The 18,141-nt window shown below is 45.8% G+C and overlaps 1 protein-coding gene across 1 annotated transcript in view; it reads left to right on the forward strand.

Annotated features, from left to right (window-relative positions):
* Window positions 1-18,141, forward strand: part of NGLY1 (N-glycanase 1) — a 177,905-nt gene that overhangs the window by 57,153 nt on the left and 102,611 nt on the right. Inside the window, exon 4 of the mRNA XM_069212023.1 lies at window positions 3,716-3,878. Coding sequence (XP_069068124.1) covers window positions 3,716-3,878 — 163 coding nt within the window. The remainder of the gene's footprint in view (window positions 1-3,715; window positions 3,879-18,141) is intronic.

The following is an 18,141-nucleotide window of genomic DNA, read 5'->3' on the forward strand; positions in this document are numbered from 1 at the left end:
CTGGGGGAGGTAAGTTATTGTTAGTTGTTGCAGGTAAGTAAACCACCTACGGGGTTCAAATTGGGGTCCAAGGTAGCCCACCGTTGGGGGTTCAGAGCAACCCCAAAGTTACCACACCAGCAGCTCAGGGCCGGTCAGGTGCAGAGTTCAAAGTGGTGCCCAAAACACATAGGCTTCAATGGAGAAGGGGGTGCCCCGGTTCCAGTCTGCCAGCAGGTAAGTACCCGCGTCTTCGGAGAGCAGACCAGGGGGGTTTTGTAGGGCACCGGGGGGGGGACACAGGTCAGCACAGAAAGTACACCCTCAGCAGCACTGGGGCGGCCAGGTGCAGTGTGCAAACACGCGTCGGGTTTTCAATAGGTTTCAATGGGAGACCAAGGGGTCTCTCTAGCGATGCAGGCAAGGGGGGGGGCTCCTCGGGGTAACCACCACCTGGGCAAGGGAGAGGGCCTCCTGGGGGTCACTCCTGCACTGGAGTTCCTATCCTTCAGGTCCTGGGGGCTGCGGGTGCAGGGTCTTTTCCAGGTGTCGGGATTTTAGAGTCAGGCAGTCGCGGTCAGGGGGAGCCTCGGGATTCCCTCTGCAGGCGTCGCTGTGGGGGCTCAGGGGGAGCAACTTTGGTTACTCAGTCTCTGAGTCGCCGGGGGGTCCTCCCTGTAGCGCTGTTTCTCCACCAGTCGAGTCGGGGTCGCCGGGTGCAGTGTTGCAAGTCTCACGCTTCTTGCGGGGATTGCAGGGGTCTTTAAATCTGCTCCTCTGGAAACAAAGTTGCAGTCTTTGTTGAACAGGGCCGCTGTTCTCAGGAGTTTCTTGGTCTTTTGGAAGCAGGGCAGTCCTCTGAGGATTCAGAGGTCGCTGGTCCTGGGGAAAGCGTCGCTGGAGCAGTTTTCTTCTGAAGGAGGGAGACAGGCCGGTAGGGCTGGGGCCAAAGCAGTTGGTGTCTCCGTCTTCTCTGCAGGGTTTTTCAGCTCAGCAGTCCTCTTCTTCGTAAGTTGCAGGAATCTGATTTCCTAGGTTCAGGGGAGCCCCTAAATACCGGATTTAGGGGTGTATTTAGGTCAGGGAGGGCAGTAGCCAATGGCTACTAGCCCTGAGGGTGGCTACACCCTCTTTGTGCCTCCTCCCAAGGGGAGGGGGTCACATTCCTATCCCTATTGGGGGGATCCTCCATCTGCAAGATGGAGGATTCCTTAAAGTCAGAGTCACTTCAGCTCAGGTTGCCTTAGGGGCTGTCCTGACTGGTCAGTGACTCCTCCTTGTTTTTCTCATTATCTCCTCCGGCCTTGCCGCCAAAAGTGGGGCGGTGGCCGGAGGGGGCGGGCAACTCCACTAGCTGGAATGTCCTGTGGCGCTGGAATAAAGGGGGTGAGCCTTTGAGGCTCACCGCCAGGTGTTACAGCTCCTGCAAGGGGGAGGTGATAGCATCTCCACCCAGTGCAGGCTTTGTTACTAGCCACAGAGTGACAAAGGCACTCTCCCCATGTGGCCAGCAATATGTCTCGAGTGTGGCAGGCTGCTGGAACCAGTCAGCCTACACAGGTAGTTGGTTAAGGTTTCAGGGGGCACCTCTAAGGTGCCCTCTGGGGTGTATTTTACAATAAAATGTACACTGGCATCAGTGTGCATTTATTGTGCTGAGAAGTTTGATACCAAACTTCCCAGTTTTCAGTGTAGCCATTATGGTGCTGTGGAGTTTGTGTTTGACAGACTCCCAGACCATATACTCTTATGGCTACCCTGCACTTACAATGTCTAAGGTTTGGCTTAGACACTGTAGGGGCCCAGTGCTCATGCACTGGTGCCCTCACCTATGGTATAGTGCACCCTGCCTTAGGGCTGTAAGGCCTGCTAGAGGGGTGACTTATCTATACTGCATAGGCAGTGTGAGGTTGGCATGGCACCCTGAGGGGAGTGCCATGTCGACTTACTTGTTTTGTCCTCACTAGCACACACAAGCTGGCAAGCAGTGTGTCTGTGCTGAGTGAGGCGTCCCCAGGGTGGCATAAGATATGCAGCAGCCCTTAGAGACCTTCCCTGGCATCAGGGCCCTTGGTACCAGGGGTACCAGTTACAAGGGACTTACCTGGATGCCAGGGTGTGCCAATTGTGAAAACAAAAGTACAGGTTAGGGAAAGAACACTGGTGCTGGGGCCTGGTTAGCAGGCCTCAGCACACTTTCAATTCAAAACATAGCATCAGCAAAGGCAAAAAGTCAGGGGGTAACCATGCCAAGGAGGCATTTTCTCACATGAACAACATCTCGGTCTGAACTGATCGACAGTAGTGAAGTCTGCATTTTATCTTGCTACTCGCACACCGCCTAATCTCCTGCAGTCAAATACTTACACCGCAGCTCTTGCTTGCACATTACCTCATTGTGCTTGTTCCGTTGGCACTCTTACTAGTGTTGCCTTGCTTCCGGGTGCACCCCCAGACTCATCAGCCAGGATAGAGAAGTTTAAAAACATTCTGTTAATTTTCCTCCCTGTTGTTCTTGCCCTCCTTGTCTCTATCTTGTGCTTCAGTGATCTGGGAAATAGAAAGGATGTGGGGAGAGAGGTGCTGATGGAGGGGGGTGGGGGGGTCCATGAGGACTACACACCTTAATGCTGTTCCTAAGGTGGCTTACTTGGCATTCATTTTTTTTTGAGAGTCTGTTTCATACCATGAACGTGAAATTCATGTTTGTGGTTGTTCACTTCCTCATGCTAGTTTAGAAATGCTGGCCATTGCTCAGGATCTACTTTTTTTTATTTAGGACACTTTAATATTTTCATAGTTACTCAAATGATCTAAGATGAAGGTACTGCTACCAGGAAATAATTTTTTTCAAACCTTTTGGCGAGTCCCGCCCACTGTTTCAGAAATTAGCATGGGACTTTACCTTACTGGTGATACATAGTGTGGGCAACAGTCTCTTTCAACGGGGGTTCATTATTCATAGATTTTTCTTCCCCATGATGTCTACTTTGCTCATACTCTGAAAACAAAATAATGTTGACCAGCCTTGTGGCGCAGGTCATCCTGTAGAGGGGGACATGAAGCGGAAACAAAGTATTGCATGGGAATGTCCCATACTCAAGTTTGTCTAACTGATATTGTAGAGGGGGAGGAAAGGTATTATGCACTCACATTCGAGACCACATTGTTTTCGGCCGGACTTCAGTTGTGCACCTGGATGGCTAGCGAAACGGCTGGTGCAGCTGGATCAAAGAGCCTAGGTATAAAATGGTTCTGGATCATTTACCTACCAATCTCTGGTAATGGTCCTGTTTAGTTCATGTACACTTTCCCATATACATCGACAAAACAAAGACAATGTCCTTCTAACCACACACCCTACATGGCATAGCTTCCTGCACATGTACTTAAGTGCTTCAGTGCCTGGCACAGGGGTAGTAGTCTCTACATAAACCCTTCAGTACAACACACTACAACATCCTCTCCCTTCCCAACCCCATCTCTGCTATAATTGCCAAGATGCCTAGATGTAGTACTGTTGGTGCTGAACCTGTTGCTGTATAAACCCTTTTATCCTGGAGTCTGTAACCCCTTCATATACATAATGAAAACATCTTGGAAATGCTCTGCTTATGATTGAACTGTCTTCTGTGTAGCAGTTGCAAGCTTGATTTCTCCTCACCTTTCAGGTGTTACAAGGGTATTTATTTGAAGCACTGTGTATCATAATCTTCTCTGTATGTTTTCACCCTAGGCCTCAGAAATGATGTTCTTGAAAACCATGCAATCTAATTTTCAACATGTCCTGATGTACGAGAGTCCCACCCTCCAGAGCAAAGCCCTAGCTGCAATCCCAGCTCAGATTTTGCAGAGTAAAGCCCATGAATCATTGATGAGGGCTAGAGAAGCTGACAAAGGTAACTCATTGGTTGTCTCTCTGCTCTGGCAGAAACCACAGAAGTGTGCCAGGGTTGTAGGATTCTGGAGTGCATGTTAACTTAGTGGGTATTCTGTAATAACATGAACAGTTCATTTCAGAGTTCACTTAGTTATTTTCCATCATTTGCTTTCAACCTCTAGCATTGATTCTTTGCCCATGTACATTGCAAGTTATGCTACAACATTACACAACACTGACACATGGAGTAGTGTGTGCAGCTATGGAGACCACATCTAATGCATTGCATTCAGTTCTGAAGGTTGCGACTGGAGGATTGTGTTCAGAACTGGAGGCCGTTCTTAGAGCAGTGGTCCCCAACCTTTTGACTTCTGAGGACCCCCACTGTATCATTACCAGAACCCGGGGACCCCCACTGACTCATTATTGGAATCTTGGGGAACCCCCACTGAGTCATTACTGAAAGCTGGGGACCTAATCTGTTAATATTATTTAATTTTCTAAGCAGTCGCAGACACCCTGAGAAGGCTTTGTGGACCCCCAGGGGTCCCCGGACCACAGGTTGGGAATCACTGTCTTAGAGTATTGTCACTTTCTGGAGGCCACACCTAGCTTATTACATTCAGTTTTGAAACTATTATCCAATGTTGTGGGTCTGATCGTGTGGTCTGAATCTGGCATACTGTGTCAAGCCCATGGAGACTACATCAGGGTTAATAAGTTCTAGATCTAGACATCCCTTCTTCAGTGGGAACCTTGTGTGGCTCTAACAACCCCATCCCCCATTTTCACACCCCAAGCGGCTTATTCTCCTGGCGAAAACTATGTTTGGCATAATAATCTATATTCTGCTTTACCTAACCACATCCACTTCTAGAATGTTTGCTTTTCATTTGTTTATTTAGGGTTTTTCTAAAGTGCACCAAACCACTCTTTGGGGATCTCAGAGTGCTTCATGGGATTGCTATACATAAGGAATTGAGGGAAACAGGATAGTGCTTTGGTGAACCTATTGAATAATGATCAGTAGTCAATCTGATAATGATAGATGTCTGCCATCAAGTGTTCCCCTGTAAATGAAATGCCTTCAAAAAACAAAATCCTGAGTGCTTACACTGATGAAGGCTTGGTGGTCATAGGTCTCTGAATACTCAAAGGACTGGATTATCTAGGTGCTCGGGTTGTTTTCTAACTTCAAGAAGTCATTCTTAAGTCTTAGATGGCGTGGGGGAAATTCCAGAAGAAGGAGTCGTGAGCATGAAAAAAGTTCAACAACTGCATCTCTAGTATCTGGTCTGTTGGATAGTTATGAGACATCTGTTTGAAGACTTGAGGCTTCTGGGTTTAGGTCAGGGGACAGTCAGTTTTGTGAGGTAGTTTGGTGGTTGAGCATGGGGCGCCTTGTATACTGGGGTGACGTGGTGAGCAAAATAATGATGGATTAAACCCAGATCTGTGACTGGGGCTGAGTGTTTGAAAAGTTTCAACACTCAGGTCCATCATTTTATTCTGTGATGATGCTATGTGCACCCTAAGTGGCTAGGGTATGCCCAATGGGTCCCTTTCATGCTGTGCCACTGGATTCAAGCTAGCCTAGCTGATGATGGGTGTTACCCTGAAACCGGTCCCCGGATGCTTGTTTCCGGTTTAGGGAGGACCTGGCTTGGCAGTTCAGGCTGGACTGTTCCCATGGAGAACAGGGTCAGGACTGGTGTGCATATGGCTAAGTCCAAACTGGTTTGACACTGCAAGCAAAATAATGATGGTTTAAACCCAGATCTGTGACTGAGGGTGAGTGTTTGAAAAGTTTCAACACCCCGTCCATTGTTTTATTTTGTGATGATGCTATGTGCGCCCTAAGTTGCTAGGGTATGCCGCGACGTGGGTCCCTTGCTCGCTGTGTCACTGGATTCAAACTAGCCTGGCTGATGATGGGCGATACCCCGAAACTGGTCCCGGGATGCGTGTTTTCGGTCCAGGGAGGACCTAGCTTGGAAGTTCAGGCTGGACTGTTCCCATAGGTAGCAGAGTCAAGACTGATTTGCATATGGGCTGCGCTGCTGGTCTGTCCTGACTCTCCTCACCTGGGGGCTGACACCGGAGCACCGGAGCTAAAGGGCAGGAGCCCTTTAAATTCTTCCATTGCGCTCCCGCTCGCGGGGACGAGGGCTGCGCTGCTGGTCTGTCCTGACTCTCCTCACCTGGGGGCTGACACCGGAGCACCGGAGCTAAAGGGCAGGAGCCCTTTAAATTCTTCCATTGCGCTCCCGCTCGCGGGGACGCGGGCTGCGCTGCTGGTCTGTCCTGACTCTCCTCACCTGGGGGCTAACACCGGAGCACCGGAGCTAAAGGGCATGAGCCCTTTAAATTCTTCCATTGCGCTCCCGCTCGCGGGGACGCGGGCTGCGCTGCTGGTCTGTCCTGACTCTCCTCACCTGGGGGCTGACACCGGAGCTAAAGGGCAGGAGCCCTTTAAATTCTTCCATTGCGCTCCCGCTCGCGGGACGTGCGCGGGCGCGCCCGGGCGAAGCCCGGGCCAAGGGCGGGCCCGACCGTGCCCGTCAGAGGCCGAAGGAGGCCGGGCTGGGCCACCCCTCTTGGCCCTAAGGCACGGCAATTGCCCCTTCTGCATAGGGAAGCACCCCAATCTCTCCTTTATATTGTGACATAGTACCATTCGCCAATGGGGAAGCGTAAGGCCAAAGATAGCCCGACTTTAGGCTCTGGCAAATCCAAAATACTCAAAACCAATAAGACTATGTTACCCCACACTAGCCATGTTGCCAAGGAAATAGACGATTTAATAGAAGAGGTAGAACAGATTCTAAACAACAAGGAGAAGCCTAGACGAAAGGGCTCAAAATCTGGCACGCTTATTCCATTTCTAACACCTAGTTTACACACTGTTGTTAACTCCCATTCTGTCGCCTCATCTCATCAGCCACTCCAACAGTCGTTGCCTTGTCAAGACCCCATTGCCCTCCCTACACCCTATTCTGAATTAGATGCTCCTAGAGCTTGCACACCACACCCTTCAATTTTATGCTCTAATCGTTTTTCTCCGCTGGCATTCATTGATTTGGACAATCAGCAACCAGCCCCCCCAACTCTGCCATGTACAGTGAGTCCTCCTCTACAAAATGATCTGTTCACATTGGTGTGTAGCCTTAAGACTGAAGTTGGCGAGTTGAGAGCATTATTGCTTGAAATCACCACCCTTCTTAAAAACAAACATTCTTCCCCTATTAGCGAGCCTAATTTAAACCTTTTGCCTACCAAGTATCCACCTGCAAAAGGCGTCTTATCAAACGGGCCTCTTCTGCCACTAGCTTGTGCTGCAGGTCCCATAGACGATCAGGGTCCTGCAAAACAGCTTACGCCCTCTTTTGGAAGAACTACTCCTCTCCTTCCTAATGCTCCCTTCAAATGGGATATTACCAAAGCTTCACATCACAATCATAAATCAATTAGCAACAACTACATATATATGTGCAATGTTCCACCTTTGCCTCCAAACGTGAGAGAAGACAAAGCCTCATTAACAAATAAGGTCTCGCACTGGGTGAGACATATCAGGGGTTGTGGTTCAATCATCCATGATGACATTGTATCTGTCGAACGATCTAATGGTTCCCCTGGTCTCTTTGGTCCTAGTGACTTTATAACACTTAGTCTTAAAAGTCCACATTTGGTAGCAGGCCTCTTGGAAATGGAAGCACGGTCTATAAGCAGGAAGTCCTCAGCAATTACTCTTTCAGCTAGCTGTCCTATTGCTAGCCACATGTGTGTGAATCCTTCCACTAGATCAGCCAATTTGGTCCCGAACTATTCTACAACTACTCAAGATACAAGACCAACAGGCCATCAGGTCCAGAGAGATCCACTCCCTGATCTGGCCCCTAAGTCCTGTTCCGGCCCTGTTTCAAGGGCCCAACTAACCCATGATCCTGGGGCTACTTCGGACATTGACTGACTATGTCTCACCAACCTTTGCACAGCTACAGCAGCCATGAACTTTCCATCTAATCCACCTTGCCCAGGCTCTCTTCTTCTATCGGACCCACAACCTGGAACTATTAATAATACCACAAGTTCACTTAAGGCGAACCCCGTTGCCAGTTACGTCCAAGTTGATACTACCACGAACTCAAATATCACTTGTGCCCAGGACACAGCAAAACTTTTGTCCTGGAATGTGGCTGGCATTAACAGCAAACTTGTTGACACTGAGTGGGGGGCATTCGTCGGAAATTTTAACGTCTGCATGTTCCAGGAAACATGGGCAACGAGTTGCACATACAAACAAGGGTACAGCTCTTTTTTCAAACCTGCTAAGCCATCTTTAGCTGGCAGGGCGGCAGGGGGTTTAATCACATGGGTAAAATCTACAGAGGGGAGTGGTACAAAGGAGATATATGTGGATTCCCATGATATTTTGGCCGTTGCCATCTACCCAGCCTCAGGCTCTCCTGTCCTTTGTCTAAATATTTATAGCAGACCGGGACCCTCAAATCACCAATCTCCCACTATCGAGCTATTGAATACCTTAATTTCAGACCTTCGCCTCAAATATCATATTATAATAGCTGGTGACTTTAACGTTCTACTTGAACTCAATGCAGACCACATAGAGGTCATGCAGTCTGAAGATAGTGTATGGAATATCCCTCCTCCTGTGACTTCTCATTCCATCCAGCAAAATTCATATAAACCATGCGTCAGGGACATACAGATAGTGGATCTCATGATATCCCATGGCCTTCGTTTGGGCAATGGCCGCTTTCCAGCGGACATTCCGGCCAGACCAACCTTCTTCAGGGGCTCATATAGCAACAAATTGGATTATATCCTCTTTGATTTAAGACTATGGCACTATATTCTAGACCTAGAGGTGGGCATTCCCCATACTAGTGATCATGCTCCCCTCCAGATCACATACAAGAGACCTCTCCTAGTAGGGGTCGCATTTCCCCCTGTCTCCTCTACTGCTATGGAGCTGTCTAGTAATAGACGTACAGTCAGGTGGGACTCCTTTGTGCAATCAAACAAGCTTCAAGGAAATTTGCGTGCCCTAACCTCTTCTCTTCAGTTATTTGATACCAACCTTATTTTGGCTCCATTAGAAATATTGCCTCTCCATCTGGACCTTTTTGCTACTTTGAAAGAGTTGTTTACTAAACGTCCTAGGCCACTGACTATCTCCTGTACTCGACCACATACTAAATGGTTTAACAAGAGGTGTAGGGAGGCCAAAAATACTTTGGCCATCGCGCTAAGGACTAAGGATAGATCAGGCATCATCAATGCTAGACGCCATTATGCCTCTACTTGCAATAAAAGTAAACTCGAGTATGAAGAGGGGCTATGGAGCAATCTACTTGAGGCAGCTACCGTCCATGATTCCAAACGGTTCTGGCTTCTAGTTTCCTGTGGTGATCAGAACCACGCATCTCACCTGGAGTCTTACATCCCTCCTGACATCTGGCTCTCCTACTTTAAGGAATTGTATGGACCATTGCTGGCCAGTCATATTCCTGACATAATCTCGGAGGAGCTAACAACTTTTGACGAGCCCACGTCCTTCTTGCCCCCTTTTACACTGAACGAAACTGTGTCGGCCATCGCAGCCCAGAAAGCAGCAAAAGCCCCTGGGATGGACGGGATCCCCTCTGATATGTTTAAAGTGGACCAGAATACCTGGGGCCCATATATTATCAGACTTTCTAATGCCATCTTGATTAGCAGAATTTATCCTGACTCATGGAAAGAGGCGATTATAGTGCCCATCCATAAGAAAGGAGAGAGGAACAACCCGGGTAATTATAGACCTATCAGCCTCCTCGACAACCTTCAAAAAAAATTCTGTTATCAGTTGTTGAGCAGGCTGAACAAGTGGCTAGTTGAAAACCAAATCTTAAATCATCTTCAAGCGGGCTTCAGAGAAAAAATCAGCACATTAGATCAGATATTTCGTTTTACTTCTATTAAATGGAAAGTTGTCGATGTTGACTTAGGCCACCTATATGTAGCATTTGTGGACCTAAAATCGGCCTTCGATCTAGTACCCCGCCACCAACTGTGGGAAGTTCTGTCCAAAATAGGAGTCCCGTGCTCTATTTTAAATATTATCAGAGATCTTTACACTGGCAACTATGGTAGAATCAGATGGGGCCCACAAGGTGAATTAACAGAAAAATTCCTTACTGCCCGAGGTGTAAGACAAGGTTGTGTTCTTGCCCCTACCTTATTCCTTCTCTTCATAAACGCATGCATCCCTTATCTTATGGAGTGCTCTAACGACTCTCCTAAAATAGGAGGGCAGAAGATCCCCTGCCTTCTTTTTGCCGATGACACCCTGCTGGTATCTCAAACAGCCACAGGCCTTTCAACCCTGCTCTCAAGATTCATTGACTATTGCAATGACTATGGGCTTGAAATTAACCGATTAAAAACTAAGTGCATGGTGTTTGGCGATAGGAAAGGTAGAATGAGACGACCTATTTATTTAGAGGGTGCCGCGCTGGAAAGAGTCAGCGACTTTGATTATTTAGGCCTGAAATTAGAAGACTCGCACAAGTGGCAGTGCCACATCCAGAAGGCAACTTTACGATTGCAACAGCGAGCGAGTGGCATTGTAAGATTTGCAGCTAGATCCCCTAGCTTTGCCATGACGCCCGCAGTAGAAATTTATAAACTACAAGCAAGAGGGGGAGCAATTTATGGAGATGAACTGTGGGGCCACTGTTGCCTAGATGATTTGATAAAAGTGGAGAACTCTTTTTTAAGGTCACTGCTAAGAGTTCCTTCCAGCACCCCACTGCTCCCAATACGCATGGACCTAAATCTCCCTTCTATCAGCCAGATTGTTGCACTCAAGCCCCTGTTGTACTGGATTCGCTTATGGTCAACAGATTCTCTCGTCCATTATAGATGTGCGCTCGTTAACTTGATGGCCAATAACACTAGCTCCAAAATCAAGTGGTGTGCATATGTAGAAAGGACCCTCTCGCTTCTTGGCTTGGGGTCCTATTGGAAGGAACCATTATCTATCCCTAAGAACGCAACCCAGACACTAAAGGATGCTTTCTGGCTCCATGTTCAACTTTCCCAATTGTCCGTTGTCTCGCCATCATCCATGACGGGAAATTTTCTATATTTTAAATGCCATTATGAATTTGCCCAATATATGGATATAGTATCTTCTCCGTTCGCTCGTTCATTATACATTAGATTCAGGGTGGGCTCCCTTCCTTTGCGTTCCCTCACATATAAATGGTCTAATTTTAGTTGTTCTTCTAAGATGTGTCCGATGGGCTGTGCCAGAGAAGAATCAGTAACTCATATTCTCTTCCAATGCCCCGCATACTCCAAACAAAGAGCCCGTTAGATTATTCCCCTGTGCAGAAGTAAGGGTTTTAAAAACTGCTCGCTAGCTCTGAGAATTTTTAAATCTGATTTATCGGTTTTAGTGGTTTGTTGTCTGTCAAAATATTTAGATTCAATCTGGTGTATCAGACTGAACACGCTTAAAAAAGCAGAGGGAAATTTAACAATGAATGTGGCAAGCAACAATTGATGGACTTATTATTGTATGCACTTACTATTTTTATTGGTTTAGACGTATTCCCCACCTGCTGTTTTTATCTCGTTTTGTTCTTAGATACTTTTTAAATAGAAACGTCCTTTTTATCTGATATGGTTTGCCAGGCTTGTATTTCGATTTTTTACCCACAATGTGTTTTTACGTAAAACTATAAGGTGTGATTTTCCAGTAGGGAACTGCTTATGTTTAAATATTTCTCTCTTCTTTTTTCTCTCCTTTTTAATCTTTTATGACTTAAATTGTCTATCATGTAGCTTGCTGTTCCTTTTTTATGTGATGTGCTTTTATGGTATTTATATTTACCGAAATAAAGCTAATAATGATGATGATTTGCATATGGCTGGGTCCAAACTAGGGTGATGTGGCAAGCAAAATAACAATGGATTAAACTCAGATTTCTGCCTGGGGTTAGTATTCGAAAAGTTTCAACACTTTGTCCATCATTTTATTTTGTGGTGATGCGCCTTATATAATAGACAGAGTTTTGAAGGTCGCTGCTAATTTTACTGTCAGCCAATGGAGCGTTTTCAGGGCCTTGATGTTGGCATGACATTAAATCCAAACAGCAGATTGGCTGCATTGTTTTGAACATTCTGGAGTTGGGAGAGATATGAGTAGAGTGAGGCATGTGCACAAGTTGTTGCATTATTCTAGGCGGGACATAACCACAGCGATGATCAAGATTCTGTGAGAGTGGAGTAATGGCAGAAACCCTTTTAGCAGGCTTAATTGGTGGAATGCAATTTTAGAGGCTGAGTCCAATTGAAATGATGGAGCACTATGAAAGAGTGCACCTGAGTTATAAACTTTGTTCACATGATTGAAGCAGAACTCAGTTTTTCGGGCCATGATAAAGTAAGGAGGAAAAAGAGAGGGGGCTCAGGAACAGGATTTAAGATTATCATTACTGAGGCAGAGCCAATTATTCTTCATCCAGTTGTGGACCAGTGTAAACAATGGTGTAGGTTGTAGAAATTGCTAGGTTAATCAAAGTTGAGATGGAACTGTGTCATCCTCTTGCTTGTGTTAACCTATCTTGTATGAATCTAAAATAGCAACAATAGGTGTCTGTGTTAACTTTGAACAGTGTTAGTGAAAAGACAGAACCTTGGTGAACGGTATGTTGGATGTTGGCTTTTCTGGATAGGCTTGAGCTAAGTTTGACTTGCGAGCTTTTTTAAGAAACCGTGTCAGCGCAATTCCTGTGGTGCAGGGCAAAGTGGACAATCTTTTGATTAATGCTCAATAGTCAGTGTTGTCGAAGGCAGTAGAGAGGTCCAACTGTCTCAAGGCTTAAAGGTGGTCCTGGTTGCCAGATGAGAAGTCCTTCCCTCATGTTTAGGAGAGTGTTCTAAGTCCGAAACCTGGTTGATGATTTTGGCTTTGCAGATATTCCGAGATGGCAAAGGTTTCTTGACAGAGGTCAGGATGTTGCTAATGTTGGTTTCAGCGTCTGTTACTTGCTCACAAAGTGTACATACACAAGTGGTTGTAGGAGAGCAAGGGCCATCCTCCACAACCCTTGTGGTTGAGCTGGTGATGTGAGCCCTTATTGTGACAGTTTTGTTGGAAAGAATGACAGAAGATTGTTATAAAAGCCTATAGAGAAGTCTGCCCTGCTAGGGACGAACTAGGAGAATACTTTCCATATATTTGCAAAACAGATCTTTAGTAAAGTTTAGAGAATCACCAATGTGTGATTGAAATGAATCATTCTTTTCTATAGCACAAGCTGATTTCCAGCCTCTGATGTGTGCCCGGCAGTTTGAGAGTTCCATGGTAATTTAGTTTTTTTGCCAACCTCTTTCTGTCACTCTGCTTAGACTTTTCAAATGGCACAGGTTATCGGTGTACCATTTATTATTATTCAGGGGGCATATGAGATGGGAGCCAGAGTGGAATGTCAGCAGGCGATTCCAGCATTGCTTAGGAGAAGACATCGGGCTGTAGTTTGTTCAAGTTTCTTGAAACATAAGATGATCAACGTCTTTAGGCATCTCAGATTAGGTGTCAAGCTTACTATAAATATAGAATTTGCAAAGAGACTAAAAAAGTGAGAACTGAATGTAACCATGAAAGGGGAAACAAGCGTAACTGTATTGTATGGCAAGGAAGACAAGCAAACTCAGTGCTGTGATAATAATCATTGTAAACAGACTGCTGGAAGTACAAAAACCAACATTGTGAAAGCAGACTGTCGCAGGATTACAACAGAGACTTAACAAATGGTTTCTGCCTGGGCTTTCTAAACAACAGGTCAAGGAGAGAATCTACATAGTTGTTTAACTTGAGGCCCTTCCTGAAGGGCAAGTGTTAGCAAACTGCTGCAGTTAGCAAAAAGTATGATCAAGTTACTGTAGATTAAAATGGGACCCTTAGCCCTCCCATTCAAGATGGTCATCGGTAGCTGATGTCCAAATTGACTAGGCATGCCCTTTGCAGAGACATGCTTTGTACTACAACGATCTAGTACACAGGACAAGGTAAGATTGCCCAAATACTCCTCATGCAAGCACAGAAGCTGCACAACCCTCACTAGGCACATAAAACTCATCTTGTAGATGGACATCAACCTCTGACACCAATTCCCAGCTAAGTGTGAGTGTTAGGTGGAGGTAATGAGAGGAGACCAACAAATGAACACTCTCTCCAGTTTCTTGCACTACTACTTTGGACACTGGAGAAGAAGCCAGCATACGACCAGCTACATTGCTGGTAACAAAACCAAGGGCTGCAGGAGGAAAGATGGAGACGCAGTGGCCATTTCTGCTCCTACGGGAGGAAAGGAAAGAGAGGATGGCTATGTAAAGGAAGATGGAAAGCAACACACAAAGCCAGGAAAGACTGGAAACAACTGGTACTAATGATTTACCTGCCCATACTTATTTTTCAAAAGAATATTTTTACAATTGATATTACCAGAGATGTTTGTACTTTTAGCATAATTTATGGTGAAGTTGCGTCCGTATGTGTAAGTGCTGTGCATTAGGGTGCATGTACGGTGGCATTTTGACATGGTTTGGGTCTGTCAGTGCTTATGGCACTATTCAACAAGCATTGACTAAGCTAAAATATAAGCAAGCCGTTTTTTGAGGGGATCGATTATGGACACTGTCCTGCATTGGGGCGGGGGGCAGACACAGGGCCAGAACACAGTTAAAAAAAAAAAATTCCAAAAGCAAGAGTGGAGGGTGGCGGGCTGCAGTAGTCAACCCTGTCACCAATCTAAGGAAGCCACTCTTCCAATAAAAGATAGAAGAGTGTGTCTTGTGTTGTCCACCAGTGAAAATTCATAAGGCCTTAATCTTAATTCAGCATGAACATAGCAGACAGTCGTTTCTGTGATTAGTGGTGCTAGAAGAACCTTTCAGATCTTCATTGGAGATTGTGAATATTTCTGGTGATTAACTGGTTGCTTTGATGGGGCAATTAGCACAGCTGGTTTAATATACTTTTCTATTATATCACATCCTCTCCTGTGTAGTTCACATTGTGTTCTGTCCACATTATTGCTATTCAAGCTTTTGTTTGAATTTGTTCAAATAATTCAAAAGCTTTTTTCAAGTGAGCTGGGATGCCACCACTAAAGATCAGTTTTTAAAGTGTCACTTATGTTAGAAACAGATGTTGGCCACAAACCTACACAACATGTGTTCCCTTTTGCCCTTGATAGCTATTGGGGAGCAGGGGACATAAAGTATGTTGTGCTCCAGTGGGAACGCTGGTCCATGCTCCTCAACTGACCCTCCCCCCCGACCCCTTCCCATAGTAATCGCTGGTGGCAAGTGGGGTGGATCCGAGCTTGGGGGATCACCCTCTGAGAGCATTCTCCATGCAGAAATCCAATAGAAAGAAACAGCACTGGAAAGAACATTGGCACCCTTCTAACATTTCCTCTTCCCTGTTGATCTGTGCTTGGGGACAGAGTTATGACCCTAACACCAATGAAAGGTGAAATAAGTCAGTGCCATTAGCTCACAATTCGGTCCTCTTCTCATGCACTCTTGGTAGCACCCATATTCTGTCGAACCAGAGCAGGCGGCGTCTCCTTCTTGGGGCTCAATCCTTTTCTCAGTATAACATAGTTAAGAGTTTGTCCATGTGAGTGCAGGGTGAGTGGCATGCCTGTGAGAGTGCACTGTGCAGCACATCGAAGCCAGACCTATTAGCATTCCCAGTGACTATTATTTGAGTACTGGATGAAAACCGTTTCCTCGTACACACTCGTCATGTGGACCTGGGCTAAATTTATTTACTTTCTAGAATTAGTTAAGCAGCTCCCAGGCTCACATTGTTGATTCAATGACATTGCACCATCTGCAAATAAACACTATATCAGTGCGACTCTCAGGTTAAAAAAAAAAATCCAATTGACATTACATTTTTGAGAGTGCCAGCCCTTGTAGCTGACAATGTGAGCAAAGCATAAAATGGAAGCTTCAAGCCATGCTCCTTACAGGGGTTGTGACTATTTCTATATTTCATTTATCTAAGCAAGACACCTCGGAAAACATCTTTCACTCTGCATTAAATGGAAACCCATCAGAATTATGATGAAAAGACGTCCATGCTTTAGGGTGCAGAGCTGTCAAATACCCTATATTGTGTGACACCTTTAGCCAGGTCTGGCTTTTTAGCCAAAAGAACTTTGCGTTGTGGGACTTGTAGTTTTCTTTTCCAGTGCTGAGTTACAGCTAGCAAAGTGCAGTTGGCCCTTATAATACGGGGGTACTTAGCAGCTATGAGGTTCACTGCCTGAGGGTTCTGACAAACCACAGCTGTGTGACTCATGTTGTATGCTTTGCCCTAAATGAGAAGATGGAGAAAAAAATATGTTTGATGGCATGTGTGGCTGTAGATACACATGCTTTGCATAAGTCCGCCATCTAGTGTCGGCCTTGGAGTGTTACAAGTTGTTTTTCTTCGAAGAATCTTTTCGAGTCACTAGATCGAGTGACGACTCCTCTCAGTGAAACTGCGCCTAGGCATGGAGTCCTTTGTGTATTCCTCTCGCTCCGGTATTTCTCGACTCCGAACACTTGTTTCCTTCTTTCTTATTTCAATTGCGTATTCTCTATGTTACACATTTGATTAGAATGTTAGCGTCCGGGGTAGGTATCACCCCCTTTTGGGGTGCCAGCGCCCATCTCTGGCCTAGTATTCCACGTGGTGTCTAGAAATGCAGGGCTAATGGAACACACTCCATTTCATTTTGCCCTCAATTCCATTAGAAATTCCTGCACACGGATCATCACCAGGTGTGTAATCTCTACTTGTCCCCGTACCACAGGGAAGAAAACCGCGATGCCTGTCAGTCTTTTCACTCCAAGAAAACGCTGCAGGGACAAAGAGCGCATTGATTGGAAATGTTGTCGCAGACATCGGGGCACCCCTGATATCTTCGGGGAAGAACATGCTCAGGAGGAGGTCCTTCAACAAGAGGCTTTTTCCATAGGAGATTCGGACTCAGGTGTTCAATCGGACATTGAAAGCCAGCCTCTTACCTCAGCGCAAACTGTGAGTACTACCCGGGCCCCCATGTAAAGACATTAAAGAAGCCACATAAGACAGTCGTCGGTCCACCACTGCCTTCGGGCCATGGTCTGATCCAAAAATTACATTTGGATGCCCCACCTTCGGGCTTGGCACCGAAAATAGTCAAGACAAAAACGTCTTTGGCATCAGCTGCTGGCTCCACGTCTCTTTCAGTCTCGGGATTGAGTTGAACCTTCGACCCAAGTGTTTTGGCGCTGACCAAGAAACCATCTTCATATGTTTCGGAGCCGAAGACTTTCATTCAACAAAAGGCTCCGAAAATTTAGAAATCGAAAATCTCTACTTCAAAAGACTCAAATCTTTCTTCAGACTCAACAGTGGAGCCTATCCTTGAAACAATGGACGCTCATCAGCACCAAATTCATATTAAAAATGGAACAGGATGAATTTTTGCTTCTTCTCCTGGTCTAATTAAAACTAAACTTACATTGCAATAAAATTTGGATACAGCTCCTCCTCCCAAGACAAGGCTTCAGTACAACCTAGGCCTTCTCCTCCACACTCTCCTGTACTTCCTATTATTCCTTCTCTACTATTTCCTCCACCTATGGTGGATCCACAATTTTCTCCACAATTCTCTTCACAAGGTTCACCAACACCTCACGAAGATGACATGGTAGACATTCCACAGTACATAGACCCTTGGGATTCTTGTGCCATAGATCCTATACTCCCAAATGACCCTGATTTATATCCTGCACGTCCTTCACCACCTGAAGATGCAACATCTTATCAGCAGGTCATAACTCAGGCAACTGCCTACCATAATGTCCAAATCCATTCTGACCCACATGAGGAAGATTTTCTATTTAACACATTAACTTCCACCACAAGGACAGTCAATTTCTTCCCATGCTACCAGGCAAGCTTAGACATGCTACAGACTTTTTTAAAGAACCTGTCAGATCTAGAGTCATTACTACAAGAGTTGACAAAAAATACAAAGCAGCTCCCACAGACTCTATATACATTAGGTCACAAGTGCCCCCAGATTCCATTGTAGCTAGTGCAGCACGTAAGCATGCCAACAGTCAATCCACAGGAGATGCAGCTGCTCCTGATAAGGAAAGTAAGAAACTAGATGTCGCAGGTAAACGGGTAGCGGCACAAGCAGCCAATCGTT

The sequence above is a fragment of the Pleurodeles waltl genome, chromosome 10, assembly GCF_031143425.1.
Source record: "Pleurodeles waltl isolate 20211129_DDA chromosome 10, aPleWal1.hap1.20221129, whole genome shotgun sequence".
Taxonomy (NCBI): domain Eukaryota; kingdom Metazoa; phylum Chordata; class Amphibia; order Caudata; family Salamandridae; genus Pleurodeles; species Pleurodeles waltl.